The sequence below is a fragment of the Eretmochelys imbricata genome, chromosome 10, assembly GCF_965152235.1.
Source record: "Eretmochelys imbricata isolate rEreImb1 chromosome 10, rEreImb1.hap1, whole genome shotgun sequence".
Classification (NCBI taxonomy): Eukaryota; Metazoa; Chordata; order Testudines; family Cheloniidae; genus Eretmochelys; species Eretmochelys imbricata.
Window position 1 is genome coordinate 46,645,198 of NC_135581.1, and position 16,567 is coordinate 46,661,764.

General features: G+C 47.8%; 1 protein-coding gene across 2 annotated transcripts in view; it reads right to left on the minus strand.

Annotated features, from left to right (window-relative positions):
* SEMA7A (semaphorin 7A (JohnMiltonHagen blood group)) overlaps window positions 1-16,567 on the minus strand; it is a 73,979-nt gene that overhangs the window by 45,651 nt on the left and 11,761 nt on the right. For both annotated transcript variants that reach the window (XM_077827815.1, XM_077827814.1), the window contains exon 2: window positions 4,584-4,730. In XM_077827815.1, coding sequence (XP_077683941.1) covers window positions 4,584-4,695 — 112 coding nt within the window. In that variant the 5' untranslated portion in view covers window positions 4,696-4,730. The remainder of the gene's footprint in view (window positions 1-4,583; window positions 4,731-16,567) is intronic.

Here is a 16,567-nt window from a genome sequence, read left to right on the forward strand (position 1 = left end):
CTAGAGGAAGTTCAATGCACCAGAATAGACCCATGGGCCACCCTGTCTAGCTTCTGTTCCTACAATGGCTAATGCCAGATGCTTTGAGGAGGGTGTGAAATCCTTGCAATTAGAAAGGAGTCCAAGCTTTGACATTTGGAACAGGTTCTGGACTCAGTCCCCCTTGAGACCACAACTGAGAATGACGAAACATGCAATTGGGTCCCCAATACCCATGTTTGCAAACAGACATGACCTAGCTACATATACACTGCTCCTATGTCAGGATCTGGTGGCTAATCTTCACTAGAGAGACAGCCAAGCCCACTAGATGGTTCCTATGCTATTTAAAGGGATACCACCCAATTTCTGCACCATAGATCCCATCTCTCTTTACAACAGGTCTTATTGGGTAAGACTATCCCATGGTAGAGGGAATTGCTTCCCCACCTCAGCTGGCGAGCAGCTCATGCCCTGAAACTGTTGTGTGGTGAGGACTGTGTTGGAATTGCAAGCTATTGCTCTAAGAGTGGTGGAGGAAGTGGGGGGTAGGAGGTCTGGCCAGTCTTGCAGACTAAGGGACTCTGTCTGAAAGTACATGATCAGAGTCAGTATTGGAAAGGGCCATCTTAAAGAAAGGCAAGATAAAAGCTTCCAAGCCACCCAGAGCTTTGCTTCAGGTCTGCAAAGGCGCTCCCAGCATCACAGCAAAATGCAAGGGGTCAGTAATAGATCTGCCCCCAGCCATGAGCCAGGAAACGAGGCATGAAAGCTTTCGCTCTGATCTCGGCTCTCCCTGCCTTGCTGAGACACTATTGGACTCGGAGGCCAGCACAGAGCTGAGGAGACCCAGGATGCCACTCCAGCCTCAACTCTGACCTCAGCAGAGAACATGTGGGGGATACCCCAGCACCATTCTAGAATGGCTTCTTGTGGATGCTTCAAAGAGAAGCTGTCACAATGACCAGACTCCCAAAGCCACTAGGGCCCCCAATCAAACAGCATTATATTCGCTGCACAAGAGCTCTGATTCCTTCCTTACCCAGGGGATAAGCTCAGAGGTTTCACCAGCCTATGCTACAGGGGTGAATGTGAGCTGAGCACATATAGCTCCTGTGCACTGCACTCCTCCCCTCCCCATTCCCTGGAGCAGGCGCGTGGCAAGTGCAGAGATCCCAGGCACTTTGCATTGGATTAATAGGCCTTTGCACCTACCTCGTGGTGCCATCACAGATCCTGGCAGCTCTGCCAGCAAGAACAGCTGGGATCGTAGGGCTCTCACACAAGCCCTGGTTAGAGGGCTGGAAGGGGCTTCATCATACTAACCGGGAATTAATTTTAATGGGCTTGAGGGAGCAGAAGAGTCAGATTTGTGGGGCAGGGAGGTCCATATTAAGACTGACAGAGTCCCTTTAATAAGGTGGGAAATCACCTACATGGTATTAGGGACTTGCTAAATGATCCCTCCAGAGGATGTGTCACCAGCCCTGGTAGCCAGCAGCGTCACTTTAGAAGCCCAGATCCTCAGGCGGTGGAGTTCACAGAGAGTGACTGATTTGCAACAGCTGAAGCATTTCTCTCATCCAAGAGCTGTCCCCATTGCCATGCCGGCCCCAGCTGGAGCAGGTTAGAGCCAATAATGATGTGATATACATCGAGAATCGCAGGACGCCGGAGCACTTCACCATAAAGCAAGGACAGCTGCAATGGAAGTGCTGGCTTCCCGGCAATGTGCCTCCATCCCTACCCGGAGGGGCCAAGCTCTCGGAGCCAATGCAGCCAGATCCCAGTTCTCTGCTGGTGTTATCAGTGCAGCTCCAGCCAGTTACAGCAGCAGTGAAAGTGTTCCTGGCTCTCCGGCCCCTCCAGGTGAAGGGAAAAAAAAAAAAGTGCGTGGACACTGCGGGTCCTGCAGACACATGCATGAGCCACCCAAGCTCAGGCCTTGAGCGTCAGGTGGGCTTGAGTGGCTAGCACAAGTCTACTCAGGCTGGGAACCTCACCCGCACCTGCAGCGTAGAGACACCCATAAAATCCTTGGTCATTTTTGTTGCGTCCCAGTTGTGGCTGTGGGTTTGGGAATGCTGATCTGAGCTAGGTCTGAAGTAGGCCAGGCACTTCCTGGACACAAGATAAGACAGATCCTGCCCCAAACAGCTTATCATTGAAGTGTCTGGAATGCAAGTGGGGTGGATCAACACAAAAATAATTTCCCAGCCTCCTTTCCCACAGGCCAGACAGCCAAGAGAAGTAACAGCTTTGGGTCACTACCCATCTGGGCTGGATTTGAACTCCTGATCAAAGTTGCCAGACTCCCTAGCCAATCCTCTCTCTCTGCTATCCAATCTGCATCCCAGCATGACTTGGGTAAGAAAGATGTGGGTGACAGGGAGCCAGACTTACACAGCTAAGAGCAGATTTCTTAAATTAGACATGGTCACTGGATCCCCAGCTGTTCAGAGAAATCCTGGTCAGGATCCAATAAAGCAGTGGTGGGTAAACTCCATGAATGCTCACTCCACTCTGCCCCACTGGGAATGCTCCATGGGAGCTCTCTGGGAATGCTCCATGAATGCTCACAAAATTGGGGTTGGGGTGCAGGCTGGGGATTACTCACTAACCAATCAGAGTGGAGTGGGGCTGGGGATGAGGAGTTTGGGATGTAGGTGGGTGCTCTGGGCTGGGACAGGGGTGCAGGTTCTGGCTGGGGGTATGGGCTCAGGGGTGGGGCTGAGGATGAGACGTTTGGGGTGCAGGAGGGTGCTCCTGGCTGGGATTGAGGGGTTTGGAGAGCGGGAGGGTGAATAGGGCATGAGGAGGGGCTCAGGGGTGCAGGCTCCAAGTGGCGCTTACTTCAAGCGGCTCCCAGAAACAGCGGCATGTCCCTTCTCCAGGTCCTATGCCGGGAGAGGCCCCAGACCCTGCTAGCACTGGAGTAGGGCCATGTGGGCTGCTTCCTGGAGCTGCGTGGTGCAGCCCTGACCCAGAGCCCCAGCCAGAGCAGGGCCGAGCCACGCAGGCCAGCTTAAAACAGCCCGTGGGCCATAGTTTGCCCACCTCCGCAATAAAGCAATAGGGACGCGCCCTGTCTAAGCCCTGCATCAGAAGCCATCCCAAAGCATATATTTGCCATCAAGTTTCCCACCACTAATTATCAAATGTGCTCCTTGGTGACAGCGTCTCCCTGCATCACGTGCTGGGAAGCCCAGTTTGGGGCACATGTACACTACAAAGGCTCCGAGAGGGTAAATAACTGCGTAACAAGCAGCAGGGGAACACGGCCAAAGAGAAACAGGTGCCATAGAAACCTGGTTGCTTCGGCCTGCTCTTTCCACTGGGACACGCTCCCTTGGAAAGGGGTGTTTCCCCCTCATGCTTAGCCAAGAGGCTGGTGATATGACAATTTTTCCTAAGGGGAAGATTCAATGGAAATTATCCTCCCCCCCCCCACAAACTCACTCATTTCCCAGCCAGGGATTCTATGTCCCCATCTCCTCCTTGTACCATTTGTCTGCATTATTTGCCAGACAGAGGTAATAGTGGCATCTTTCCCCTGGATCGCCTTAGTCTGACTCCCTCCCCCCACATGCTGTGAATATTATTCAGAGGCCTTAATATTGGCCATGCTCTCCAAACGCCCCTGAACAGCTGCTTCTGAGCTGCACTAATCAGAAACTGCACGTGGTTGAAGAACAGAGGGTTCATAATAAGCTAGGCCATAGCTGGGTGCAAACATGCCGTCAACAAAGAGGCTCCAGGAGACTATACAGAGAAGCTATTGGTCACAGACTGACAAGAAATTTCCAGTACAGCTGTCTGCTCGGTTCAGACAAATAGCGTATAAATCAGGGACACTGCAGTGCCTTCTGTTAATGCCTTTGTACATGGCGTTAATCAAGGAGTTTGCGGGGGAGGAGAGAAACCATCAGTAAAAGCTATTCTGTTCTATACATTTACGTGTGCTCCACAAACACACTGTATACGCTTCCTCGTCTGTAACCTCACATCACTTCTAATAGCTGTGCCCCCTCAGTTTCTGCTCAAGGAGCATGCAGTACTACATGTTTAGTGTAGAGCCAAACTGGCACAGAGACAATAGGTTAAGTAACTCTAATGAATAGGAAGATAACTGTTTTACAAGACAAGCGTCCGGCATTTCAGCTTCTCAGTATCTGTGTAATTCCAGAGAGAGCTGTTACAGTGTCTCTCCAGGAACTAGGCATATCAGCAGCCTTAATTTGTGCAGTTTGGAAAGGGGATGAAATAAAAAAAATATATAAAGGTCTCCTCAAGAAAGAGAGGGCTCAGCTGTAAAAATTAAGAAACTGATCAAGGAGGAAAAAGATCTTAACACATGAGAAAAAGTTGCCAGCTAATATCTTTTCATGTACAACAGCATCAATCTTCCTTGAAGAGGCAAATACGAATCAAGACTAATCCCAAAGTGACTTTATACAGAGAGAAGATACAGATTGTTACACCAACAGGGCTATTCTCCACATGTCTCTTGTAAATGGCTCATATTGTTTATACATTTCAAGGTTGCCAGATCTGCCTGTCAGGGAGTGCAAGGATCTGTCAGGCAGTTGCTCTCTGGGACTTACCTTTTGGAGCTGTAATAATTCTAGGATTCACCCTTGAGTGCCCAGCTGTCAGGAGAAACAGGTAGCTGGTCCATAGGGCAACGAGATAGGTAGCACGTGAGTTCAGACCCATTTCCACAGCTCTCCAACGAGCTCAGCACCCTACTTCTGCAAGAAGAGTAGAGAATAACACTTAACATGCAAACCTTTGAAAGTGGGTGTGACTAAGTGATTACTCACTAACCAATCAGAGTGCAAGCAGAAAACACTATGGGGAGGCAAGGGTAGAAAACAGTTACCCCAGCTAGGTATAAGGGTTTATCAAAGCTTGGAAATTTACCAAATCAGCTACTCTGGAATAAGAGTCCACATGAGGAGTTATGGCAGGGTTTCTGGTCTGGAATTATTGTAGAATAAGAATTCCAGACTAGCTATTTCACTTCACTTCTAAAGGAAGATAAGCCCTGACTCACCAGCCAAACCCTTTATGAAGGGAGGCTGGGGGGAGTATGACATCACTGCCTGAATCCAGAACACCTGCTCCTTGTAGATGAAACAGGGAGCAGCGATTGCCCCACAGATCCAAAGGCCAATCCCTGCCAGCTCCATACAGCTGTTCTTGGGAAACTTGGCACTCTGCAAGCTGGCAGTGCCAGGGAGGGGTCACTTTGTGCCTGTGGAGACAGATGGGATAAATCCTCAGGGTTAGAGAGATACTGCAGCCCCCTGCTTACTTCTGTAGCATTGCAACCCCAAGCATTCAAGAATCATGACTGCAGGCCCCTGAAATCATGAGATTGCTTAAAAATCGTGAGCTTCTAAATAGAATACATTGGGGGTGATTTATTTTTCTTGGCTTTCTAGCCTTTGAGGGCCATCTTTACAAGTTTTCTTCTGCCACCATAAGGGACAGAAACTTACTTTAAAAAAAATAAAGAAAGCTGAGATTCTGGTGTATTCCCCTAACTTTGGTGTTTAGGGCTTTTAACTCCAGCTATCGCCAGGCTCATGGTAAGAATCACAAAAGTTGGCAGTGATCTGCTGGATGAGAGACAGCATAGCCTAGGGGGTAGGGCACTAGTCTAGTACTCAGAACTAGACTGTATTCCTGGCTCTGCCACTGGCTACTGGGTGACCTTGGGCAAGTCACTTTGCCTCTCTGTGGCTCAGTTTCCCTTTCTGTAAAATAGACCTAGACTTGAGCCAACTGGCAGTCTAGGTACTTACCTAATCCATGAAGCCAATGGAATATAGCTCTACTTAACCTTGACATTGGAAAAAAGATGACATCATGAAAATCCCTCCTGTATTTCAATTTGATACATCTTTCTTCCCCTCCAATCCTATAATGTTGTGCCGTGTTGCTGTTCACTTATAAACAGCTGTTATGTTCCACCCCAGAAGTGGTGGCATTTTTGTACTGGGTTCATTGATCCCTCTGCATACTGGGCCCAAATTTAATTTACCGCTCTGGCAGTGTGAGCCTTAATGCGAGTGTAAATGTAATTCATGCCCACTTTAAGGCCCCCCTTTACATTATCAAGGTGGGTGAAAGTACATGAAAGTCAGGTCCATCATTTATAAATCAGCAGCGTAGTATATATAAATGTCACTCCCTTTCTAGGCGCAGCAGCTGTTGTTGATAATGTGAGACTAAAATTTTTTTGCACCTAAAATTTGGTCTGTACACACAAAAGATACATACTGCTTTCAAGGGTATAATGTATTATTATTTCCTTTATAGTTTATGTCCTGAAGTATCTTAGCTCTGGTTTTGTGCTGTGTGTTTATACAATTAGTATATTATTTTTACAACATTGCAAAGTCAGGACTATCTGAACGTGATTAGCTTCGTATAAATTCTATTAATAAAAATAGGAAGACATTGGTCAGCACGGTGATTTATTGGTGCAATGGGTAAATCATGGTAAATTCAATTAACAGAGCAAAACAATTTCTAAGAAAAATGACATTTCATTTAAACTAATATGCTAAAAGGGAGATAGAGATAGCAGTCCAGAAGATACCATTATGGTCCCCTAAACTACCAGTTAAGGTATTTATTTACATAAAGCTATCTAATTGGTTAACTTTGCACCAATCCTCAGCATTCTGGATACATTGAACTCCAGCCACGACAATTTTTAGACAATGATGATCTAGGATTCTCTCTCAGTTGTAATAAAAATAAACAATCTATTCTTTGCATTAGCTGCATCCATGCATGTGATATTCAAGTGTTTTTATCCTGGCATTAAGAACGTGGCTCTGGACCACAAAATTTAGCTCCAAACTCTCCCAAGGGGTCTTGTTTCAGGGCCTTTTCAAGCCAGTTGCACTTGGTATAACAGGAAAAACCACACTTCATTAAATCCATTTTAATCTCTGAGTCTATTCTGGAGCTTAGGGAAGAAACACAATCGTTTTTATAAATAGCTTGAACTTCAGCCCAGCCCTCCAACCAATCACTGTCAAAATGCTTCCTCCAGAGGGTTCCTCTTATTTCTAAATGGCTGTTTTCATACATTTCCCTGTGTGATGGTTCTTGCATGCAGGAGGTGGGCGTTAGCTCCCTAACATTAGCAACCTTTCAAGCACTCTCCACCAGCCCTGTCTTTGCCTTACAGGTAACAAGAGGTGCACACCAGTCCCTGAGGCCCTCTGAATATTCCCCTCTGATAGCCAGCCCGACATGGACTACTCACAGAAATCCCAGATTCTCTGCCCCCAAAAGAGCAATGTACCCTGGTTTACCAGTTTTACCTTAAATCACTGCTCCTGTACACACACAGCACTTGTAAGAAACAAAAGATGGCTGATTTAAATAGGAAATAGAAATGAGAAAGTGGTGGAAACAAATGGTTACTATACAAAACAATCAAAAATCACAAATTAGGGCCTAGACTTATTACTAGTTACCTTTCCCATCTAATAAAGAAGGTTTTCCCCTAGGGAGACCAGATAGCAAGTGTGAATATCAGGACAGGTTTTTCCGGGGGGGGGGGGGGGGGGGGAGATTTAGGTAATAGTTGTGTATATAAGACAAAGCCCCTAATATCAGGCGAGTCCTGATAATATCGGGGCATCTGGTCACCCTATTTCCCCCCCACTCCCAAAGGTCAGTCCATTGCAGAGCTGGCAATCAAAGGATGGCAAAGAAAATGCAATTCACGCAGCCAAAGGAAAATAACTTGTAAACACAAAGCAGAAGGGAAACAGACCAACCCTCGCGAGAAAAATGATCTTCACATGTTTTATAATTATATTTTATATCGGGGGGTAAAATCCAAGCTTTATTGTTCAGATTTTAGGATTCATTTGAGCAGTGAGGCAGGGCGATTTGGTTGTGCTAGGGTTCCCTTTAACTTACGGCAATAAAACATGCCGGGGGGGGGGGGGGGCAGATTTTCAGACACAAATGGACTCATTCCCCTCTGTGTCTCTGAAAATCTGATTTGCACTATGATTTCTGAGAGGAGATGCTTATTCTGGGTAATAAATCCCTGATCAGTAATGTGGATCTCTGTACGCAGTAGAGGTGCCTTACCTTTGTTTTATATGCCTCACCCCTGTGAGCAGTTTAAGCTCCGGCTGCAGGAGTGGAGGGCCCTGCTGAGTGACTGTGTTCCTGAACTGCATGCATATAGTCTAAGCAGAGAGTTAGGATGTTATTCTATACTCCTCACTCAGGCAAAATCCCCATTTGGTTAACAGGAGCTTTAGATGATCGGGTCTTTAATTGATTATTTGTGACCACAGCCTGGGCTAGCGCAACATTCTGTCTTGCGGCTCAGAAAGCATGTGAGAATTATTAAAGGAATGGGGTCAGAGGCCCAGATACAGCAAGCAGGGAGTTCATTCCACACTCTCCTTTATGGTGTGCAAGGCAGAGTAGCAAGGCCCCCATTCAGCAAAGCTCGTAAGCATGTGCTTCCGTGGGTTAGGGTTAGAGTTAAGCATGTGCTTAAGCGCTTTGTTGAATCAGGGCCAGAAACAGCACTCGAGATGGGAGAGCGGCGGATCCCAAACCCCTTGATGTTAATAGGAGTCTTTCCCATGACTTCAGTGAGTTTTGGAACAGGCCTGAAATGAGAGGGATGTGAATAGCAGCTGAAAAAGGGCTGCACAGCATAAGGAGGGAACAATGGGATTCTGGGTTCTTTCACTCCTCCAGCAGCTCACAAGGACAGAATACAGGCGCCAGCCAGGATGATGTTGTGTTGAGTGCGGAAGAACCCAACAAGTTCAGCCTTATGGGGTCTCGCTGCCAGTGAGCTGCCAGCCGCGGAGCTGGGAGTTGAATTCTGTTTTGGGTTTAACGCCAATAGCTTCCCCGCCTGAGGCGGCATTTTAAAACACAACCTGCCATTCACAGCACTGGCCTTTGAAGACTAAAGACATGTTGGTGCTCAGATCCTACCGTACAATCAGGGAAAGAAGGACAGGGTTATTTTTACAGTGCCTGGGTTAGAACAGTACAAATGGACTTGCGCTTTGCCCCAAAGAGCTAACTAAGATCCATTTATACAGGAATTGCCGTTAAAGTTTAGCTACCACCGATATTTTTTGTGACACACTTTTGTGCCTTGCTGCTGTGCTAGAGCGCCTCCTAGTGTTACCATAGGTGCCGTGCATAATTTCCCAGCACAAGGTCCTGCATTATGACTGTTTGTAAGAGCAAATATTTATACGTGGTTCCTTTCATTCAGAAATCCCAAAATGCTTTACAAAACTGTAAAGCCAGTTTCCAGGCAAAGCCAAAGTTTGCCTGCACCTCTAGAGTTTTCTTTAAAATGTTGTTAGCCTCAGAACTGGCAGGTTAGATCTGGGGACAAGGTAGAATTTTTCTACCAAGCTTGAAGTGAATTGGAGAAGGGGATCCTGAATTATGACACCCTGGGCTCCAGCAATCCCCGACTGGCAGAATGGCCACTGGAGCTATAGGTAGCCGGGTATAGTATTGCGCATTTTTGGACACCATGGACCAGACCAACTTTCAGAGTTAGCCCAGACCAGGGAATTTAAAGATGGTTTAGATTACCTTTACTCAGACTCCCTCCCGTGCTGTGCCTAGCACAGCTCGGTCAGACCAGAGAACTTTGAATGGAATCTGGATCCTGATCTGAATGTCAGAGCTCTGCTGTTCTGAAAACACAAAAATCAATTAAATGCAGGATGCAGAGCAATGCAATCTTTCTGAAGTGTTTTCATTCCTCATCAGATGCCTGAACCATAACTAGCTGAGCCAGATGCCTGGTTTCCCACTTTATTGAGCAAGGACTGAGGTAAAATAGAAATTAGGAAGATTTCAAATTGTTCTTCATGGGTCAGCCCTTCCCCTAAAAAGCCCTGCCAGCCCTTCCCTTAAAAATTCCTGCAGCTTTGCAAGTCAATTTCATGCAAGTATCAGACACCTCAGTGATGGATTCTATGCAGTTTTGCCTGAATTGCAACATTCAGATGCAAAATCAGACCTAGATCAGAACCTCCCTGATGTACATTAAAGAATCACAAATCATGGAGTTTCCTAAATAAAAATTTGTATTTAATCACAGAAGGATGATTCCAAGGAACTAGCAATCATCAATCAAACAGCCACCTTACCATTAACAGTCTCCATCTGGCCTTTTTCCAGACTAAAAAAAGAAAAACTTGTGCAAGCTAGAACGTTAGTTGCAACGGTGATTCATCATTTGTCCCCAGAAAGTCTATCCAACAGAAACAGAGCAGGCCATGCACCTGATGTTTTAATTGACCTTTGTGCAAGAGATAGAGCAAATTAATCCTTTAGTTGCTGAATTGACCACAAAAAGCAGAGATCTAACAGACCACTTGCTGTGTCTTGCTACTCCAGAATCTGTATCTGAAGTGATGAAGTCCTCAAAGCTGTCCTTTTTCAGCCAATGCTGCTAAACTAAAGCTAGGGATGAAGCTTCAAGGGAAACTAACTGTGTGTGATTGAAATATTGGACAAATCTTCACCATCACGGGCAGAAACAACATTGCAGTTCCGTGCAATGTAGCCTTATTCATGAGTTCCCACAAAACACACAAGGGGAGCATCACCCAGCCACCCTGTCCCTCCCTCAAGCCTCCCAAGTGAGGTGAGTCTCAAATGATGCCCTACCTTTGGGCCATGGCTGCCTGAGAGGAATGCCAGGGAGGAACTTTCCCCATGGTACTTGGAGGGAGGTGGGTAGATGTTGCCTTCTTCTGACGCACTGAGCAGAGGACATCTGTGAGGAGGAGGCTGGCATGTCCCACAAGATCGATGTCTTTTGTTGGCAGGTGGCAGACACTGGTGGCTCTTGGTCCTTCTCATGTGCTAGCTGGATTGTACTGAAGTGGAGGGTGTGCAAGCACGAGCATGTATTTCACTGGTCTCTACTACACAGAGTCAGCACCGCTCAACTGTGTGTCAAAGCTCAGTACCGCTAACGGAGATGCTCCTTCAGATAAACAGATTTTAGGAGCCTGTGCTTTGGAAGCAGGAGGATCTGAATTCTATCCGTGCTGACACAGACGTCCAAAGAGGCTGTGACACGAGCATAAGTGACAACCATGAAGTCCTGGAGAACCATGGGTTTGTACACTAAAATCCTATTACAAGAGACTGGGATATACACCAGGAAGTCCTAGGGTTTTGTCCTCTTGATATTTCTGCTTGGCTGTGTGATCCCTTTGGGAAGGAGCAGCACATGGTAGCAGAGGAGAAAGGACCTCTCCCAGCAGAAAGGCTGCCACAGTTATCAGACAGCTTTCCTTCCACCTGGGCTTTGTTATGTACATGAAGGGGCAGTGATATGAAATAAAGTGAAAGAAGAATGGAAGAGAATTAAACTCTTATCACAGCTGAGGAGGGATATTGTTTGTTCCGGGGCTGGCAGAAAGACATTTGAATTCTTAGGAGGCTAAAGCAATCAGAAGGAAATGGAGCTTCGTAGCCTTTACCCCTTGCCATGGCAAAGGGGAGACAAATTAATGGTCAGTAAAAATGAAAGGTACTATGACTCCCTGAGAACAGGGGATCCTGCTTGGTGCCCCGTGAGAATGCATTCCTGGAATGAGTTCATCAGCCACTGCTCTGGCCCCGTCACTACAGTAGCTGAGCACCTCACAAGCTAAAACCCAGATCTTCAAAGGTTCTTAGGCGCCTAACTCTGATTTCAAGGGGAGTTAGGTGCCTAAATACCTTTGAGATCAGGGCCTAAGGGTACATCCATACAGCAGCTGGAGGTGTAATTTCCAGATCAGGCAGATGTATAAGCATGAATCTTGATTAAGGCAGTGCACAAAAAATAGCAGCATAGCCATGGCACAGGCTAGTCACTCAAGTACACACCTAGGATCTTAGGCAGGATTGTACGAGGGAAAGTTGCAGGTACTACCACCTGGGTCACTCTTTTTAAGTGCACTAGCTTGATCAGAACCAGTGTGGCTATGCCTACCCAACCTGGAAATTGCACCTCCCAGCTCTAGTGTAGATACATCCTAAGTGACTTGTCCACAGTCAGACTGGGGTGCAGGAGGGACTTGACCCCATGTCTCCCAAATTGTAGGCACATACCCAAACCATCAGACAATGCTCCCCTTTTCAACCAGATATTCTAGTTCTCAGCAGAGCCGGCAAAAGTAATAGACGCCAGCATCTCAGAAAGCCCTGTGGGATGCTCGAGTATTATAGCAGTTTATTATTTGCATTCCGCTAGCACCTAGGGCCCCAAGGAGGGATCAGGACCCCACCAAGCTAAGTGCTGTCTACACATATCATGAAACAATGGCCGCAAAGTGCTTAGGCCCAGATCCTGAAAGTTATTTAGGTTACAGTCTTCCACTGAAGTGAAATACATTGAGCAGCTGGGCCTTACAGTCTAACTAATGTTTCCTTTTTCCAGTGTTTCTGATCGGGGGGGGGGGGGGGGGGGCACGGCACAGGTGTAGCGGTTTTGGACTCACCCCTGCAGCGCCTCCCACTGGTCATCCAGGGAATTAGCGTTCCAGCCTCCAGAGCGCCCTCTGCAGGCCGGCATCCCGCTTGCTCCCGAGTCCCTCCTGGATCCCGGTGCCCCCTTCCACACCAGGGTGCTGCCACCTGCAGTACCGCACACAGATCTGGGTCTCCCCTCCCCAGGGAACCCCCAACCCTCTGCCCCACCTCGCCTCAGTCTACGGCCACTGCCAGTCATCACCTAGCCCCCATTCCCTGGGGCCAACTGCTCTGTAAGCACCACTCATCATAGGCAAGGGGGGTTTGGACCTGCTGCCTCTGCCTACCCCTTGGGCTGCCCTCTGCAACTCCAGTACCTATGTGGCCTTCCACTAGGCCTGCAGCCTGGGGGGTTTCCAGGCCGGAACTCCCCAGCTCCTCTGGCCTTCCCCCAGCCCTGCTCCACCTCAGGTACCTTGGTATCCTCCCAGCAGCCAGATCCCTCCCTCTCCACAGACTAGAGAGAGTCTCTCTGCGCCTGGCTTCCCTGGCTTTTATAGGGAAGCCTATAAAAGGGTCTGTTTGGGGCATGGCCACAGCTGAGGCTGCCTCCCAATCAGCCCAGCTTTTCCCCTGCCCCAGCCCTCTCCCAGGGCTGTTTTAAGCCCTTCCAGGAGGAGCAGAGCAGGTGACCACCCCGCTACAGGGGGGTACATCGGGGATATATAAAAGATAACTCTTGTTTCTGATGACGTGTGTGTGCATGAGCATAGCTGGGATATATAAATGATCACGCATGTTTCTGATGATGTGTGGTGTGCATGTGTACCTGGAATGCCTTGCAGCATTCTGGCGACATGTTTGAAAAGCGTAAGACGCCATCTGTGGACAATGGCCCCAGTACTATGTAGACCAGAGCGACTGTAAATGCCTGTGTTACGAATGAAGTCATTCCACTTTATGCCCAATATACAATGTCGGCTTTTTGTGTGGAAAGCCTCTGGCTTTGCCCGGCCTGAGCGGCATAGTGTCCATGTTTCACAGCCGTACAGCAGTACGGGGAGGATATAGCTCAAATAGATCCTGAACACGATTGTTGTACTGAGATGATGCTAGTTCCATATTTCTTCTAAACAACCGATGGCAGACACTGCGATGCCAATCCGGTGAAGAACCTCCGGGTGAGAGTTTGAGGAACTGGTGAGTATAGGACCCAAATAGCAAAAGCTGGAAACTTCTTTGACAGTTTCCTTATTCAAAGATTGAAGTCACTGGTGGACCTGATCCTAGGTTTTGCAGCTTTGTCTGTTACCATGACTGACCTTGGCCGACTCCTCCTCCATTTGCTGGAGTGCTTCGCAAAACCTGTCTGGGCTCTGTACTAGGGGAACAATGTCATCAGCATAGACTAGGTCTGAGAGCGAGAGATCACTGATCTGAATGCCTATTGACCTGACAGAATGCTGCATTATGAAATCCACTGCCTGACAAAAGAGCACAGGGGCCAAGACACAACCCTGCCTGATCCTAGATACTGATTTTAAAGGTGTCAACCTCCCATTCCCAAGATGTCCATGGGCAGTGGTTCTGTGTAGCTCACTAATCAAGTCCAGAAGAGTGATTGGGACATGTATGCCCTTAAGGCCTTCCATAAAGTGACTCAGTCAACTGAATCAAATGCAGCCTTAAGATCAACTTACACCATGTGAACTTGCAGTGTATCTCCAACAACAAGCAGAGGACCAAAATGGCATCTAACGTGGTTGTGTTCCTCATAAAATCTAACTGATGGGGGTGACATTTCCGATGTAGCAGGGGCTCCAAACACACCAGCAGAACATGCTCAAACACATTCCCTGCCACGGACAACAAGGTGATTGGCCTGTAGCTCTTACATTCACTGCGCGTTCCCTTGCCCTTATAAAGTGAGATCACAATACCGTCCTTCCAGGCAGCTGGCAAGGTTCCAGTTCTCCACATCAGGTGAAAGTTGGCCAGACGTGTATCTGGGATATATAAATGGCTGGTCACCCATGCAGCATGTCTTCTTTATAACTGGTGCTGTGAAATATGAGGTGCAAAAGGCCTGTTCTCATGGAGGCTGGATCTAGCTCCACAGTCTGAGACCTTATCTGCGAATTTTGCCAAACCACTGGAAAATAAGCCAGGGTTTCAATGAGCAATGAGATCCTGAGCCATGACCTGGCTCCCCTGTGGCAAATGATGTGCAGGCTCCTAGTGGAACAAGTCACTTCCATGTCTCCCCCACAGAGAAAATAACAGCCTCTGTGGTCCCAGGGATTTATGTCACGGGTCAGGGTCACAGAGTTTATACCCAAGAACAGCCCAGCTCAACAATCCCTCTCCATAGCAAATGCTCACCTTATGGGAGGTCAGCTAGTGTGTGTTGAGACAGGAAGGAAGGAAGGAAGGCCATTCCTGCAAGCAACACAGATACTGACACAAGGGGAACGTTCAGCATCAAGGGGCCTGGAATGGGGCTTAGGGGGGTGGGATAGCTCAGTGGTTTGAGCATTGGCCTGCTAAACCCATCATTGTGAGTTCAATCCTTGAGAGGGCCATTTAGGGATCTAGGGCAAAAATTGGGGATTGGTCCTGCTTTGTTAGACGAGATGACCTCCTGAGGTTCCTTTCAACCCTGATATTCTGTGATTCTATGAACACCTGCAAGGTAAGGGATAAAACCCCAATTAGTCACATGCCGCACCTGGGGGGTCGCTGATTAACTAATTGCCTCCTGGCCTTTTAAGTAGACTGAGGGAACTCAGGGATGGAGAGAAGACCCTAGAGAGAGAAGGTAGAGAGTTCCTGGCCTTGCTTGGGCCTGGGGAAGGCAGACTAAGGAAGGCCACAGGGTCAGGACTGGTCCCCATTGTGGGCCCTGGAAAAAATGGGGAAAGATCTAGGGAGAGATTGAAAAGAAAGTGGGAATCTCCCACAGAGGGAGACTCCCAGTGAGCAGAGCAGGCTCCTGTGGGAGAGAGCCCAGAGGTAGGGTTTGTAAGCAGAGAAGACTTCAGTCGCCCAAGGGGGCAGAAGAATTATGCAGTTTCTTTGCACTTGTTCATGATACCCAGGAAGGGGTCTGAAATTGGGTGACTTGGCTGGAGGGCTGAGCCACAGAAGACCTGGGGCCAGAGGCAGTTGGCCTGCAGGAGGCGCTAGAGCAGAACATAGCAGCAACACAGCCAGCACTGACAAAAGGAGGTGAGCGAGCATGGTCAAAAGGCCACCTTAGTTATTCCAGCCTCCATCCAGCCTCCTTGTCTAGCCAGTTAGGGACAGATTCTGCTGTCATTTACACTAGCATCAAGGACTCTACTGAAATCAATACGAGTTACTGTGGATTTACACCAGCGTAATTGAGATCAGAGGCTGGCCCTAGCTGTTTGGACAAATAGGGCTGTATTTAAACTGGGACTTTAATCCAGATTTACAACAGTGGAGGGGAGATCAGAATCTGGCTGTTAATTCTCAATTTTTATATTACCAGATGGGCCTGGATACACCCATAGCATTTAGGCCCATTGATTCACACAGGAGTTAGGTGCCTTAATACCTTTAAGGATCTGAGTCATGCAGCTTATATTAGGATCAGTCTTGAGATACGGATGATCTGTGCTTGGTGCAGGACCTGACTTCTGTGTGGGGGCAAGCAGTGCAAGTGGTTGTTGGCCACCTTTCCATCACTGCTTGTAATTCTGGGACCAGTTCAGCCCCTAGCACAACTTAGAGCAGCCTCCATATACATAACAGATGAGCGCTAATGTTGAGGAATCACTTTGCCCACCACTGAAACGCAGGCACCTCTGGAGTGAGATATGGCAGCTGACTAGTAGCACAAAAGTTTAGGCCAGGCCATGAACAGTACTGTAGACAACTGAAACCGCAGGTATTTTAGGTAGGCAAAATCTAAACACACACACTGGTGTTTAGCCAAGATGGCAGAACTAACATGTTCTGCAGGGTTATTAACATAAATTCCTCCCTGAAATAAACAAAACTCACAGACAACCTAGGCAGGGAGAAAAAGATTGTGTAAGCAATCTGGTTAAAG